This window comes from Coregonus clupeaformis, chromosome 14, assembly GCF_020615455.1.
Source record: "Coregonus clupeaformis isolate EN_2021a chromosome 14, ASM2061545v1, whole genome shotgun sequence".
Classification (NCBI taxonomy): domain Eukaryota; kingdom Metazoa; phylum Chordata; class Actinopteri; order Salmoniformes; family Salmonidae; genus Coregonus; species Coregonus clupeaformis.
The window spans coordinates 1,861,117-1,878,274 of NC_059205.1; the positions used below are offsets into that span (position 1 = coordinate 1,861,117).

General features: G+C 43.2%; 1 protein-coding gene across 1 annotated transcript in view; it reads right to left on the bottom strand.

Moving 5' to 3' along the window:
* LOC121581617 (leucine-rich repeat-containing protein 24-like) overlaps positions 1–16,530 on the bottom strand; it is a 75,418-nt gene extending 58,888 nt beyond the window's left edge. The window contains exons 1-2 of the mRNA XM_045224907.1: positions 16,488–16,530; positions 7,896–7,978 (exon numbers count right to left, since the gene is read on the bottom strand). Of these exons, the coding sequence (XP_045080842.1) occupies positions 7,896–7,978; positions 16,488–16,530 (126 nt within the window). The remainder of the gene's footprint in view (positions 1–7,895; positions 7,979–16,487) is intronic.
* Between the last annotated feature and the right edge of the window lie 628 nt (positions 16,531–17,158).

The following is a 17,158-nucleotide window of genomic DNA, read 5'->3' on the forward strand; positions in this document are numbered from 1 at the left end:
GCTATAGTCTACCAGTCTACCAAGTCATTACTACACTGAGGAGAGCTAAGCTGCTATAGTCTACCAGTCTACCAAGTCATTACTACACTGAGGAGAGCTAAGCTGCTATAGTCTACCAAGTCATTACTACACTGAGGAGAGCTATGCTGCTATAGTCTACCAAGTCATTACTACACTGAGGAGAGCTAAGCTGCTATAGTCTACCAAGTCATTACTACACTGAGGAGAGCTAAGCTGCTATAGTCTACCAAGTCATTACTACACTGAGGAGAGCTAAGCTGCTATAGTCTACCAGTCTACCAAGTCATTACTACACTGAGGAGAGCTAAGCTGCTATAGTCTACCAAGTCATTACTACACTGAGGAGAGCTAAGCTGCTATAGTCTACCAAGTCATTACTACACTGAGGAGAGCTAAGCTGCTATAGTCTACCAGGTCATTACTACACTGAGGAGAGCTAAGCTGCTATAGTCTACCAAGTCATTACTACACTGAGTAGAGCTAAGCTGCTATAGTCTACCAGTCTACCAAGTCATTACTACAATGAGGAGAGCTAAGCTGCTATAGTCTATCAAGTCATTACTACACTGAGGAGAGCTAAGCTGCTATAGTCTTCCAAGTCATTACTACACTGAGGAGAGCTAAGCTGCTATAGTCTACCAGTCTACCAAGTCATTACTACACTGAGGAGAGCTAAGCTGCTATAGTCTACCAAGTCATTACTACACTGAGGAGAGCTAAGCTGCTATAGTCTACCAGGTCATTACTACACTGAGGAGAGCTAAGCTGCTATAGTCTACCAAGTCATTACTACACTGAGGAGAGCTAAGCTGCTATAGTCTACCAGTCTACCAAGTCATTACTACACTGAGGAGAGCTAAGCTGCTATAGTCTACCAAGTCATTACTACACTGAGGAGAGCTAAGCTGCTATAGTCTTCCAAGTCATTACTACACTGAGGAGAGCTAAGCTGCTATAGTCTACCAGTCTACCAAGTCATTACTACACTGAGGAGAGCTAAGCTGCTATAGTCTACCAAGTCATTACTACACTGAGGAGAGCTAAGCTGCTATAGCCTACCAAGTCATTACTACACTGAGGAGAGCTAAGCTGCTATAGCCTACCAGTCTACCAAGTCATTACTACACTGAGGAGAGCTAAGCTGCTATAGTCTACCAAGTCATTACTACACTGAGGAGAGCTAAGCTGCTATAGCCTACCAAGTCATTACTACACTGAGGAGAGCTAAGCTGCTATAGCCTACCAGTCTACCAAGTCATTACTACACTGAGGAGAGCTAAGCTGCTATAGCCTACCAAGTCATTACTACACTGAGGAGAGCTAAGCTGCTATAGTCTACCAGTCCACCAAGTCATTACTACACTGATGAGAGCTAAGCTGCTATAGTCTACCAAGTCATTACTACACTGAGGAGATCTAAGCTGCTATAGTCTACCAAGTCATTACTACACTGAGGGAGAGCTAAGCTGCTATAGTCTACCAGTCTACCAAGTCATTACTACACTGAGGAGAGCTAAGCTGCTATAGTCTACCAAGTCATTACTACACTGAGGAGAGCTAAGCTGCTATAGTCTACCAGTCTACCAAGTCATTACTACACTGAGGAGAGCTAAGCTGCTATAGCCTACCAAGTCATTACTACACTGAGGAGAGCTAAGCTGCTATAGTCTACCAAGTCATTACTACACTGAGGAGAGCTAAGCTGCAATAGCCTACCAGTCTACCAAGTCATTACTACACTGAGGAGAGCTAAGCTGCTATAGCCTACCAAGTCATTACTACACTGAGGAGAGCTAAGCTGCTATAGCCTACCAGTCTACCAAGTCATTACTACACTGAGGAGAGCTAAGCTGCTATAGCCTACCAAGTCATTACTACACTGAGGAGAGCTAAGCTGCTATAGTCTACCAGTCCACCAAGTCATTACTACACTGATGAGAGCTAAGCTGCTATAGTCTACCAAGTCATTACTACACTGAGGAGATCTAAGCTGCTATAGTCTACCAAGTCATTACTACACTGAGGAGAGCTAAGCTGCTATAGTCTACCAGTCTACCAAGTCATTACTACACTGAGGAGAGCTAAGCTGCTATAGTCTACCAAGTCATTACTACACTGAGGGAGAGCTAAGCTGCTATAGTCTACCAGTCTACCAAGTCATTACTACACTGAGGGAGAGCTAAGCTGCTATAGCCTACCAAGTCATTACTACACTGAGGAGAGCTAAGCTGCTATAGTCTACCAAGTCATTACTACACTGAGGAGAGCTAAGCTGCAATAGCCTACCAGTCTACCAAGTCATTACTACACTGAGGAGAGCTAAGCTGCTATAGCCTACCAAGTCATTACTACACTGAGGAGAGCTAAGCTGCTATAGCCTACCAAGTCATTACTACACTGAGGAGAGCTAAGCTGCTATAGTCTACCAAGTCATTACTACACTGAGGAGAGCTAAGCTACTATAGTCTACCAAGTCATTACTACACTGAGGAGAGCTAAGCTGCTATAGTCTACCAGTCTACCAAGTCATTACTACACTGAGGAGAGCTAAGCTGCTATAGTCTACCAAGTCATTACTACACTGAGGAGAGCTAAGCTGCTATAGTCTACCAAGTCATTACTACACTGAGGAGAGCTAAGCTGCTATAGTCTACCAGTCTACCAAGTCATTACTACACTGAGGAGAGCTAAGCTGCTATAGTCTACCAAGTCATTACTACACTGAGGAGAGCTAAGCTGCTATAGTCTACCAAGTCATTACTACACTGAGGAGAGCTAAGCTGCTATAGTCTACCAAGTCATTACTACACTGAGGAGAGCTAAGCTGCTATAGTCTTCCAAGTCATTACTACACTGAGGAGAGCTAAGCTGCTATAGTCTACCAGTCTACCAAGTCATTACTACACTGAGGAGAGCTAAGCTGCTATAGTCTACCAAGTCATTACTACACTGAGGAGAGCTAAGCTGCTATAGTCTACCAGGTCATTACTACACTGAGGAGAGCTAAGCTGCTATAGTCTACCAAGTCATTACTACACTGAGGAGAGCTAAGCTGCTATAGTCTACCAGTCTACCAAGTCATTACTACACTGAGGAGAGCTAAGCTGCTATAGTCTACCAAGTCATTACTACACTGAGGGAGAGCTAAGCTGCTATAGTCTTCCAAGTCATTACTACACTGAGGAGAGCTAAGCTGCTATAGTCTACCAGTCTACCAAGTCATTACTACACTGAGGAGAGCTAAGCTGCTATAGTCTATCAAGTCATTACTACACTGAGGAGAGCTAAGCTGCTATAGCCTACCAAGTCATTACTACACTGAGGAGAGCTAAGCTGCTATAGCCTACCAGTCTACCAAGTCATTACTACACTGAGGAGAGCTAAGCTGCTATAGTCTACCAAGTCATTACTACACTGAGGAGAGCTAAGCTGCTATAGCCTACCAAGTCATTACTACACTGAGGAGAGCTAAGCTGCTATAGCCTACCAGTCTACCAAGTCATTACTACACTGAGGAGAGCTAAGCTGCTATAGCCTACCAAGTCATTACTACACTGAGGAGAGCTAAGCTGCTATAGTCTACCAGTCTACCAAGTCATTACTACACTGAGGAGAGCTAAGCTGCTATAGTCTACCAAGACATTACTACACTGAGGAGATCTAAGCTGCTATAGTCTACCAAGTCATTACTACACTGAGGAGAGCTAAGCTGCTATAGTCTACCAGTCTACCAAGTCATTACTACACTGAGGAGAGCTAAGCTGCTATAGTCTACCAAGTCATTACTACACTGAGGAGAGCTAAGCTGCTATAGTCTACCAGCCTACCAAGTCATTACTACACTGAGGAGAGCTAAGCTGCTATAGCCTACCAAGTCATTACTACACTGAGGAGAGCTAAGCTGCTATAGCCTACCAAGTCATTACTACACTGAGGAGAGCTAAGCTGCTATAGTCTACCAGTCTATCAAGTCATTACTACACTGAGGAGAGCTAAGCTGCTATAGCCTACCAAGTCATTACTACACTGAGGAGAGCTAAGCTGCTATAGTCTACCAGTCTACCAAGTCATTACTACACTGAGGAGAGCTAAGCTGCTATAGCCTACCAAGTCATTACTACACTGAGGAGAGCTAAGCTGCTATAGCCTACCAAGTCATTACTATACTGAGTTGAGCTAAGCTGCTATAGTCTACCAGTCTACCAAGTCATTACTACACTGAGGAGAGCTAGCTGCTATAGTCTACCAGTCTACCAAGTCATTACTACACTGAGGAGAGCTAAGCTGCTATAGTCTACCAGTCTACCAAGTCATTACTACACTGAGGAGAGCTAAGCTGCTATAGTCTACCAAGTCATTACTACACTGAGGGAGAGCTATGCTGCTATAGTCTACCAAGTCATTACTACACTGAGGAGAGCTAAGCTGCTATAGTCTACCAAGTCATTACTACACTGAGGAGAGCTAAGCTGCTATAGTCTACCAAGTCATTACTACACTGAGGGAGAGCTAAGCTGCTAGCTAGTCTACGCTCAAGTCATTACTACACTGAGGAGAGCTAAGCTGCTATAGTCTACCAAGTCATTACTACACTGAGGAGAGCTAAGCTGCTATAGTCTACCAAGTCATTACTACACTGAGGAGAGCTAAGCTGCTATAGTCTACCAGGTCATTACTACACTGAGGAGAGCTAAGCTGCTATAGTCTACCAAGTCATTACTACACTGAGTAGAGCTAAGCTGCTATAGTCTACCAGTCTACCAAGTCATTACTACAATGAGGAGAGCTAAGCTGCTATAGTCTATCAAGTCATTACTACACTGAGGAGAGCTAAGCTGCTATAGTCTTCCAAGTCATTACTACACTGAGGGAGAGCTAAGCTGCTATAGTCTACCAGTCTACCAAGTCATTACTACACTGAGGAGAGCTAAGCTGCTATAGTCTACCAAGTCATTACTACACTGAGGAGAGCTAAGCTGCTATAGTCTACCAGGTCATTACTACACTGAGGAGAGCTAAGCTGCTATAGTCTACCAAGTCATTACTACACTGAGGAGAGCTAAGCTGCTATAGTCTACCAGTCTACCAAGTCATTACTACACTGAGGAGAGCTAAGCTGCTATAGTCTACCAAGTCATTACTACACTGAGGAGAGCTAAGCTGCTATAGTCTTCCCAAGTCATTACTACACTGAGGAGAGCTAAGCTGCTATAGTCTACCAGTCTACCAAGTCATTACTACACTGAGGAGAGCTAGGCTGCTATAGTCTACCAAGTCATTACTACACTGAGGAGAGCTAAGCTGCTATAGCCTACCAAGTCATTACTACACTGAGGAGAGCTAAGCTGCTATAGCCTACCAGTCTACCAAGTCATTACTACACTGAGGAGAGCTAAGCTGCTATAGTCTACCAAGTCATTACTACACTGAGGAGAGCTAAGCTGCTATAGCCTACCAAGTCATTACTACACTGAGGAGAGCTAAGCTGCTATAGCCTACCAGTCTACCAAGTCATTACTACACTGAGGAGAGCTAAGCTGCTATAGCCTACCAAGTCATTACTACACTGAGGAGAGCTAAGCTGCTATAGTCTACCAGTCCACCAAGTCATTACTACACTGATGAGAGCTAAGCTGCTATAGTCTACCAAGTCATTACTACACTGAGGAGATCTAAGCTGCTATAGTCTACCAAGTCATTACTACACTGAGGAGAGCTAAGCTGCTATAGTCTACCAGTCTACCAAGTCATTACTACACTGAGGAGAGCTAAGCTGCTATAGTCTACCAAGTCATTACTACACTGAGGAGAGCTAAGCTGCTATAGTCTACCAGTCTACCAAGTCATTACTACACTGAGGAGAGCTAAGCTGCTATAGCCTACCAAGTATTACTACACTGGGAGAGCTAAGCTGCTATAGTCTACCAAGTCATTACTACACTGAGGAGAGCTAAGCTGCAATAGCCTACCAGTCTACCAAGTCATTACTACACTGAGGAGAGCTAAGCTGCTATAGCCTACCAAGTCATTACTACACTGAGGAGAGCTAAGCTGCTATAGCCTACCAGTCTACCAAGTCATTACTACACTGAGGAGAGCTAAGCTGCTATAGCCTACCAAGTCATTACTACACTGAGGAGAGCTAAGCTGCTATAGTCTACCAGTCCACCAAGTCATTACTACACTGATGAGAGCTAAGCTGCTATAGTCTACCAAGTCATTACTACACTGAGGAGATCTAAGCTGCTATAGTCTACCAAGTCATTACTACACTGAGGAGAGCTAAGCTGCTATAGTCTACCAGTCTACCAAGTCATTACTACACTGAGGAGAGCTAAGCTGCTATAGTCTACCAAGTCATTACTACACTGAGGAGAGCTAAGCTGCTATAGTCTACCAGTCTACCAAGTCATTACTACACTGAGGAGAGCTAAGCTGCTATAGCCTACCAAGTCATTACTACACTGAGGAGAGCTAAGCTGCTATAGTCTACCAAGTCATTACTACACTGAGGAGAGCTAAGCTGCAATAGCCTACCAGTCTACCAAGTCATTACTACACTGAGGAGAGCTAAGCTGCTATAGCCTACCAAGTCATTACTACACTGAGGAGAGCTAAGCTGCTATAGCCTACCAAGTCATTACTACACTGAGGAGAGCTAAGCTGCTATAGTCTACCAAGTCATTACTACACTGAGGGAGAGCTAAGCTACTATAGTCTACCAAGTCATTACTACACTGAGGAGAGCTAAGCTGCTATAGTCTACCAGTCTACCAAGTCATTACTACACTGAGGAGAGCTAAGCTGCTATAGTCTACCAAGTCATTACTACACTGAGGAGAGCTAAGCTGCTATAGTCTACCAAGTCATTACTACACTGAGGAGAGCTAAGCTGCTATAGCCTACCAGTCTACCAAGTCATTACTACACTGAGGAGAGCTAAGCTGCTATAGTCTACAAGTCTACCAAGTCATTACTACACTGAGGAGAGCTAAGCTGCTATAGTCTACCAAGTCATTACTACACTGAGGGAGAGCTAAGCTGCCATAGTCTACCAGTCTACCAAGTCATTACTACACTGAGGAGAGCTAAGCTGCTATAGCCTACCAAGTCATTACTACACTGAGGAGAGCTAAGCTGCTATAGTCTACCAAGTCATTACTACACTGAGGAGAGCTAAGCTGCTATAGCCTACCAAGTCATTACTACACTGAGGAGAGCTAAGCTGCTATAGTCTACCAGTCTACCAAGTCATTACTACACAGAGGAGAGCTAAGCTGCTATAGTCTACCAAGTCATTACTACACAGAGGAGAGCTAAGCTGCTATAGTCTACCAAGTCATTACTACACTGAGGAGAGCTAAGCTGCTATAGTCTACCAAGTCATTACTACACTGAGGAGAGCTAAGCTGCTATAGTCTACCAAGTCATTACTACACTGAGGGAGAGCTAAGCTGCTATAGTCTACCAAGTCATTACTACACTGAGGAGAGCTAAGCTGCTATAGTCTACCAAGTCATTACTACACTGAGGGAGAGCTAAGCTGCTATAGTCTACCAAGTCATTACTACACTGAGGGAGAGCTAAGCTGCTATAGTCTACCAGTCTACCAAGTCATTACTACACTGAGGAGAGCTAAGCTGCTATAGTCTACCAAGTCATTACTACACTGAGGAGAGCTAAGCTGCTATAGTCTACCAAGTCATTACTACACTGAGGAGAGCTAAGCTGCTATAGCCTACCAAGTAATTACTACACTGAGGAGAGCTAAGCTGCTATAGTCTACCAGTCTACCAAATCATTAAAGAAGCAATCTCAGTGTTGATGGGTTAGTCTGAGTAAAGACATGAACCTGTGTATTATATTATATTGACCTGTGTGGTGTCAGGCACGCCCTGAGGGATCTCTCTGAGTCCCAGAGATCCACACTCCACAGTCAGGCTGTAGCAGCGACACCCTGATGGACAGGAAACACAGGACAGGGGGAGGAGGAGCAGGGTTAGCCTGGAGAACTGAGGGAGAAGCATCACACTGAGAGGAGAGGAGGAGGAGGAGGAGGAAGAGAGGAGGAGGACGAGAGGAGGAGGAAGAGAGGAGGAGGAAGAGAGGAGGAGGACGAGAGGAGGAGGAAGAGAGGAGGAGGAAGAGAGGAGGAGGAAGAGAGGAGGAGGACGAGAGGAGGAGGAAGAGAGGAGGAGGAAGAGAGGAGGAGGACGAGAGGAGGAGGAAGAGAGGAGGAGGAAGAGAGGAGGAGGACGAGAGGAGGAGGAAGAGAGGAGGAGGAAGAGAGGAGGAGGACGAGAGGAGGAGGAAGAGAGGAGGAGGAAGAGAGGAGGAGGAAGAGAGGAGGAGAGAGTAAAGAAGATTAGCATAGATAAAGTCCCCAGAGTTCCAAACCAACATTGGTTCTAGTGATGCTAACAGCACAGTGATGGTTAACATTGGTTCTAGTGATGCTAACAGCACAGTGATGGTTAACATTGGTTCTAGTGATGCTAACAGCACAGTGATGGTTAACATTGGTTCTAGTGATGCTAACAGCACAGTGATGGTTAACATTGGTTCTAGTGATGCTAACAGCACAGTGATGGTTAACATTGGTTCTAGTGATGCTAACAGCACAGTGATGGTTAACATTGGTTCTAGTGATGCTAACAGCACAGTGATGGTTAACATTGGTTATAGTGATGCTAACAGCACAGTGATGGTTAACATTGGTTCTAGTGATGCTAACAGCACAGTGATGGTTAACATTGGTTCTAGTGATGCTAACAGCACAGTGATGGTTAACATTGGTTCTAGTGATGCTAACAGCACAGTGATGGTTAACATTGGTTCTAGTGATGCTAACAGCACAGTGATGGTTAACATTGGTTCTAGTGATGCTAACAGCACAGTGATGGTTAACATTGGTTCTAGTGATGCTAACAGCACAGTGATGGTTAACATTGGTTCTAGTGATGCTAACAGCACAGTGATGGTTAACATTGGTTCTAGTGATGCTAACAGCACAGTGATGGTTAACATTGGTTATAGTGATGCTAACAGCACAGTGATGGTTAACATTGGTTCTAGTGATGCTAACAGCACAGTGATGGTTAACATTGGTTCTAGTGATTCTAACAGCACAGTGATGGTTAACATTGGTTCTAGTGATGCTAACAGCACAGTGATGGTTAACATTGGTTCTAGTGATGCTAACAGCACAGTGATGGTTAACATTGGTTCTAGTGATGCTAACAGCACATTGATGGTTAACATTGGATCTATTGATTCTAACAGCACAGTGATGGTTAACATTGGTTCTAGTGATGCTCTATGCACAGTGATGGTTAACATTGGTTCTAGTGATGCTCTATGCACAGTGATGGTTAACATTGGTTCTAGTGATGCTAACAGCACAGTGATGGTTAACATTGGTTCTAGTGATGCTAACAGCACAGTGATGGTTAACATTGGTTCTAGTGATGCTCTATGCACAGTGATGGTTAACATTGGTTCTAGTGATGCTAACAGCACAGTGATGGTTAACATTGGTTCTAGTGATGCTAACAGCACAGTGATGGTTAACATTGGTTCTAGTGATGCTAACAGCACAGTGATGGTTAACATTGGTTCTAGTGATGCTAACAGCACAGTGATGGTTAACATTGGTTCTAGTGATGCTAACAGCACAGTGATGGTTAACATTGGTTCTAGTGATGCTAACAGCACAGTGATGGTTAACATTGGTTCTAGTGATGCTAACAGCACAGTGATGGTTAACATTGGTTCTAGTGATGCTAACAGCACGGTGATGGTTAACATTGGTTCTAGTGATGCTAACAGCACAGTGATGGTTAACATTGGTTATAGTGATGCTAACAGCACAGTGATGGTTAACATTGGTTCTAGTGATGCTAACAGCACAGTGATGGTTAACATTGGTTATAGTGATGCTAACAGCACAGTGATGGTTAACATTGGTTCTAGTGATACTAACAGCACAGTGATGGTTAACATTGGTTCTAGCGATGCTAACAGCACAGTGATGGTTAACATTGGTTCTAGTGATGCTAACAGCACATTGATGGTTAACATTGGTTCTAGTGATTCTAACAGCACAGTGATGGTTAACATTGGTTCTAGTGATGCTCTATGCACAGTGATGGTTAACATTGGTTCTAGTGATGCTCTATGCACAGTGATGGTTAACATTGGTTCTAGTGATGCTAACAGCACAGTGATGGTTAACATTGGTTCTAGTGATGCTAACAGCACAGTGATGGTTAACATTGGTTCTAGTGATGCTCTATGCACAGTGATGGTTAACATTGGTTCTAGTGATGCTAACAGCACAGTGATGGTTAACATTGGTTCTAGTGATGCTAACAGCACAGTGATGGTTAACATTGGTTCTAGTGATGCTAACAGCACAGTGATGGTTAACATTGGTTCTAGTGATGCTAACAGCACAGTGATGGTTAACATTGGTTCTAGTGATGCTAACAGCACAGTGATGGTTAACATTGGTTCTAGTGATGCTAACAGCACAGTGATGGTTAACATTGGTTCTAGTAATGCTAACAGCACAGTGATGGTTAACATTGGTTCTAGTGATGCTAACAGCACAGTGATGGTTAACATTGGTTCTAGTGATGCTAACAGCACAGTGATGGTTAACATTGGTTATAGTGATGCTAACAGCACAGTGATGGTTAACATTGGTTATAGTGATGCTAACAGCACAGTGATGGTTAACATTGGTTCTAGTGATGCTAACAGCACAGTGATGGTTAACATTGGTTCTAGTGATGCTAACAGCACAGTGATGGTTAACATTGGTTCTAGTGATGCTAACAGCACAGTGATGGTTAACATTGGTTCTAGTGAGGCTAACAGCACAGTGATGGTTAACATTGGTTCTAGTGATGCTAACAGCACAGTGATGGTTAACATTGGTTCTAGTGATGCTAACAGCACAGTGATGGTTAACATTGGTTCTAGTGATGCTAACAGCACAGTGATGGTTAACATTGGTTCTAGTGATGCTAACAGCACAGTGATGGTTAACATTGGTTCTAGTGATGCTAACAGCACAGTGATGGTTAACATTGGTTCTAGTGATGCTAACAGCACAGTGATGGTTAACATTGGTTCTAGTGATGCTAACAGCACAGTGATGGTTAACATTGGTTCTAGTGATGCTAACAGCACAGTGATGGTTAACATTGGTTATAGTGATTCTAACAGCACAGTGATGGTTAACATTGGTTCTAGTGATGCTAACAGCACAGTGATGGTTAACATTGGTTCTAGTGATGCTAACAGCACAGTGATGGTTAACATTGGTTCTAGTGATGCTAACAGCACATTGATGGTTAACATTGGTTCTAGTGATTCTAACAGCACAGTGATGGTTAACATTGGTTCTAGTGATGCTCTATGCACAGTGATGGTTAACATTGATTCTAGTGATGCTCTATGCACAGTGATGGTTAACATTGGTTCTAGTGATGCTAACAGCACAGTGATGGTTAACATTGGTTCTAGTGATGCTAACAGCACAGTGATGGTTAACATTGGTTCTAGTGATGCTCTATGCACAGTGATGGTTAACATTGGTTCTAGTGATGCTAACAGCACAGTGATGGTTAACATTGGTTCTAGTGATGCTAACAGCACAGTGATGGTTAACATTGGTTCTAGTGATGCTAACAGCACAGTGATGGTTAACATTGGTTCTAGTGATGCTAACAGCACAGTGATGGTTAACATTGGTTCTAGTGATGCTAACAGCACAGTGATGGTTAACATTGGTTCTAGTGATGCTAACAGCACAGTGATGGTTAACATTGGTTCTAGTGATGCTAACAGCACAGTGATGGTTAACATTGGTTCTAGTGATGCTAACAGCACAGTGATGGTTAACATTGGTTCTAGTGATGCTAACAGCACAGTGATGGTTAACATTGGTTCTAGTGATGCTAACAGCACAGTGATGGTTAACATTGGTTCTAGTGATGCTAACAGCACAGTGATGGTTAACATTGGTTATAGTGATGCTAACAGCACAGTGATGTTAACATTGGTTCTAGTGATGCTAACAGCACAGTGATGGTTAACATTGGTTCTAGTGATGCTAACAGCACGGTGATGGTTAACATTGGTTCTAGTGATGCTAACAGCACAGTGATGGTTAACATTGGTTCTAGTGATGCTAACAGCACAGTGATGGTTAACATTGGTTCTAGTGATGCTAACAGCACAGTGATGGTTAACATTGGTTCTAGTGATGCTAACAGCACAGTGATGGTTAACATTGGTTCTAGTGATGCTAACAGCACAGTGATGGTTAACATTGGTTCTAGTGATGCTAACAGCACAGTGATGGTTAACATTGGTTATAGTGATTCTAACAGCACAGTGATGGTTAACATTGGTTCTAGTGATGCTAACAGCACAGTGATGGTTAACATTGGTTCTAGTTATGCTAACAGCACAGTGATGGTTAACATTGGTGCTAGTGATGCTAACAGCACATTGATGGTTAACATTGGTTCTAGTGATTCTAACAGCACAGTGATGGTTAACATTGGTTCTAGTGATGCTCTATGCACAGTGATGGTTAACATTGGTTCTAGTAATGCTCTATGCACAGTGATGGTTAACATTGGTTCTAGTGATGCTAACAGCACAGTGATGGTTAACATTGGTTCTAGTGATGCTAACAGCACAGTGATGGTTAACATTGGTTCTAGTGATGCTCTATGCACAGTGATGGTTAACATTGGTTCTAGTGATGCTAACAGCACAGTGATGGTTAACATTGGTTCTAGTGATGCTAACAGCACAGTGATGGTTAACATTGGTTCTAGTGATGCTAACAGCACAGTGATGGTTAACATTGGTTCTAGTGATGCTAACAGCACAGTGATGGTTAACATTGGTTCTAGTGATGCTAACAGCACAGTGATGGTTAACATTGGTTCTAGTGATGCTAACAGCACAGTGATGGTTAACATTGGTTCTAGTGATGCTAACAGCACAGTGATGGTTAACATTGGTTCTAGTGATGCTAACAGCACAGTGATGGTTAACATTGGTTCTAGTGATGCTAACAGCACAGTGATGGTTAACATTGGTTATAGTGATGCTAACAGCACAGTGATGGTTAACATTGGTTCTAGTGATGCTAACAGCACAGTGATGGTTAACATTGGTTATAGTGATGCTAACAGCACAGTGATGTTAACATTGGTTCTAGTGATGCTAACAGCACAGTGATGGTTAACATTGGTTCTAGTGATGCTAACAGCACAGTGATGGTTAATATTGGTTCTAGTGATGCTAACAGCACAGTGATGGTTAACATTGGTTCTAGTGATTCTAACAGCACAGTGATGGTTAACATTGGTTTTAGTGATGCTAACAGCACAGTGATGGTTAACATTGGTTCTAGTGATGCTAACAGCACAGTGATGGTTAACATTGGTTCTAGTGATGCTAACAGCACAGTGATGGTTAACATTGGTTCTAGTGATGCTAACAGCACAGTGATGGTTAACATTGGTTCTAGTGATGCTAACAGCACAGTGATGGTTAACATTGGTTATAGTGGTTCTAACAGCACAGTGATGGTTAACATTGGTTCTAGTGATGCTAACAGCACAGTGATGGTTAACATTGGTTCTAGTGATGCTAACAGCACAGTGATGGTTAACATTGGTGCTAGTGATGCTAACAGCACATTGATGGTTAACATTGGTTCTAGTGATTCTAACAGCACAGTGATGGTTAACATTGGTTCTAGTGATGCTCTATGCACAGTGATGGTTAACATTGGTTCTAGTAATGCTCTATGCACAGTGATGGTTAACATTGGTTCTAGTGATGCTAACAGCACAGTGATGGTTAACATTGGTTCTAGTGATGCTAACAGCACAGTGATGGTTAACATTGGTTCTAGTGATGCTCTATGCACAGTGATGGTTAACATTGGTTCTAGTGATGCTAACAGCACAGTGATGGTTAACATTGGTTCTAGTGATGCTCTATGCACAGTGATGGTTAACATTGGTTCTAGTAATGCTCTATGCACAGTGATGGTTAACATTGGTTCTAGTGATGCTAACAGCACAGTGATGGTTAACATTGGTTCTAGTGATGCTAACAGCACAGTGATGGTTAACATTGGTTCTAGTGATGCTAACAGCACAGTGATGGTTAACATTGGTTCTAGTGATGCTAACAGCACAGTGATGGTTAACATTGGTTCTAGTGATGCTAACAGCACAGTGATGGTTAACATTGGTTCTAGTGATGCTAACAGCACAGTGATGGTTAACATTGGTTCTAGTGATGCTAACAGCACAGTGATGGTTAACATTGGTTCTAGTGATGCTAACAGCACAGTGATGGTTAACATTGGTTCTAGTGATGCTAACAGCACAGTGATGGTTAACATTGGTTATAGTGATGCTAACAGCACAGTGATGGTTAACATTGGTTCTAGTGATGCTAACAGCACAGTGATGGTTAACATTGGTTATAGTGATGCTAACAGCACAGTGATGGTTAACATTGGTTCTAGTGATGCTAACAGCACAGTGATGGTTAACATTGGTTCTAGTGATGCTAACAGCACAGTGATGGTTAACATTGGTTCTAGTGATGCTAACAGCACAGTGATGGTTAACATTGGTTCTAGTGATGCTAACAGCACAGTGATGGTTAACATTGGTTCTAGTGATGCTAACAGCACAGTGATGGTTAACATTGGTTCTAGTGATGCTAACAGCACAGTGATGGTTAACATTGGTTCTAGTGATGCTAACAGCACAGTGATGGTTAACATTGGTTCTAGTGATGCTAACAGCACAGTGATGGTTAACATTGGTTCTAGTGATGCTAACAGCACAGTGATGGTTAACATTGGTTCTAGTGATGCTAACAGCACAGTGATGGTTAACATTGGTTCTAGTGATGCTAACAGCACAGTGATGGTTAACATTGGTTCTAGTGATGCTAACAGCACAGTGATGGTTAACATTGGTTCTAGTGATGCTAACAGCACAGTGATGGTTAACATTGGTTCTAGTGATGCTAACAGCACAGTGATGGTTAACATTGGTTCTAGTGATGCTAACAGCACAGTGATGGTTAACATTGGTTCTAGTGATGCTAACAGCACAGTGATGGTTAACATTGGTTCTAGTGATGCTCTATGCACAGTGATGGTTAACATTGGTTCTAGTGATGCTAACAGCACAGTGATGGTTAACATTGGTTCTAGTGATGCTAACAGCACATTGATGGTTAACATTGGTTCTAGTGATTCTAACAGCACAGTGATGGTTAACATTGGTTCTAGTGATGCTCTATGCACAGTGATGGTTAACATTGGTTCTAGTAATGCTCTATGCACAGTGATGGTTAACATTGGTTCTAGTGATGCTAACAGCACAGTGATGGTTAACATTGGTTCTAGTGATGCTAACAGCACAGTGATGGTTAACATTGGTTCTAGTGATGCTAACAGCACAGTGATGGTTAACATTGGTTCTAGTGATGCTAACAGCACAGTGATGGTTAACATTGGTTCTAGTGATGCTAACAGCACAGTGATGGTTAACATTGGTTCTAGTGATGCTAACAGCACAGTGATGGTTAACATTGGTTCTAGTGATGCTAACAGCACAGTGATGGTTAACATTGGTTCTAGTGATGCTAACAGCACAGTGATGGTTAACATTGGTTCTAGTGATGCTAACAGCACAGTGATGGTTAACATTGGTTCTAGTGATGCTAACAGCACAGTGATGGTTAACATTGGTTCTAGTGATGCTAACAGCACAGTGATGGTTAACATTGGTTCTAGTGATGCTAACAGCACAGTGATGGTTAACATTGGTTCTAGTGATGCTAACAGCACAGTGATGGTTAACATTGGTTCTAGTGATGCTAACAGCACAGTGATGGTTAACATTGGTTCTAGTGATGCTCTATGCACAGTGATGGTTAACATTGGTTCTAGTGATGCTAACAGCACAGTGATGGTTAACATTGGTTCTAGTGATGCTAACAGCACAGTGATGGTTAACATTCGTTCTAGTGATGCTGTATAAAGACTGCTCCTCTCCTCTCCTCTCCTCTCCTCTCCTCTCCTCTCCTCTCCTCTCCTCTCCTCTCCTCTCCTCTCCTCTCCTCTCCTCAGTAGAACCAGGAGGTATATAGACCTCTACTCTCTCTCTCTCCCTCTCTCTCTCTCTCTCTCTCTCTCTCTCTCTCTCCTCTCCTCTCCTCTCCTCTCTCCTCTCTCCTCAGTAGAACCAGAAGGTATGTAGACTGCTCCTCTCCTCTCCTCTCCTCTCCTCTCCTCTTCTCTTCTCTCCCCTCCTCTTCTTGAGGGACCAGAATAATCTGGATGTAAATGTTGTCAATAAAAGGTTAGGCTGTGTGTTGTAGCCCTGCTGTTCTGATGTAACTGGTGATGTCACTGGGCTGGCGGATGGAGGCCAACTTGTTCATTCCCCGCCCTGTAATCTGTAATCCCGTGGTAAACACGTTATAATCCTGACAGTCAGATGCTGGAGAGATAATCTGCTCTACACAGACAGACACAGTTTACCCTGGCACCCTGACATGATACAGCTGGGAATCAGCGAGAGAGAGAGAGAGAGTTACCGCCATGTCAGTATAAAACACCTCTAACCCACTGTTTAACTATACTGTTTAACTGTGCTGTTTAACTGTGCTGTTTAACTGTGCTGTTTAACTGTGCTGTTTAACATTTACATTTACATTTTAGTCATTTAGCAGACGCTCTTATCCAGAGCGACTTACAGTTAGTGCATACATTATTTTATCGAACCCACAACCCTGGCGTTGCAAACGCCATGCTCTACCAACTGAGCTACATCCCCTGCCGGCCAAATCCCTCCCCTACCCTGGACGACGCTGGGCCAATTGTGCGCGCCGCCCCATGGGTCTCCCGGTCGCGGCCGGCTACGACAGAGCCTGGATTCGAACCAGGATCTCTAGTGGCACAGTTTAGCACTGCGATGCAGTGCCTTAGACCACTGCGCCACTCGGGAGAACGATATCTACCCATATCATTTATGGAGTCCGGCTACAAAGGATGGCTAAGATGTGGTAC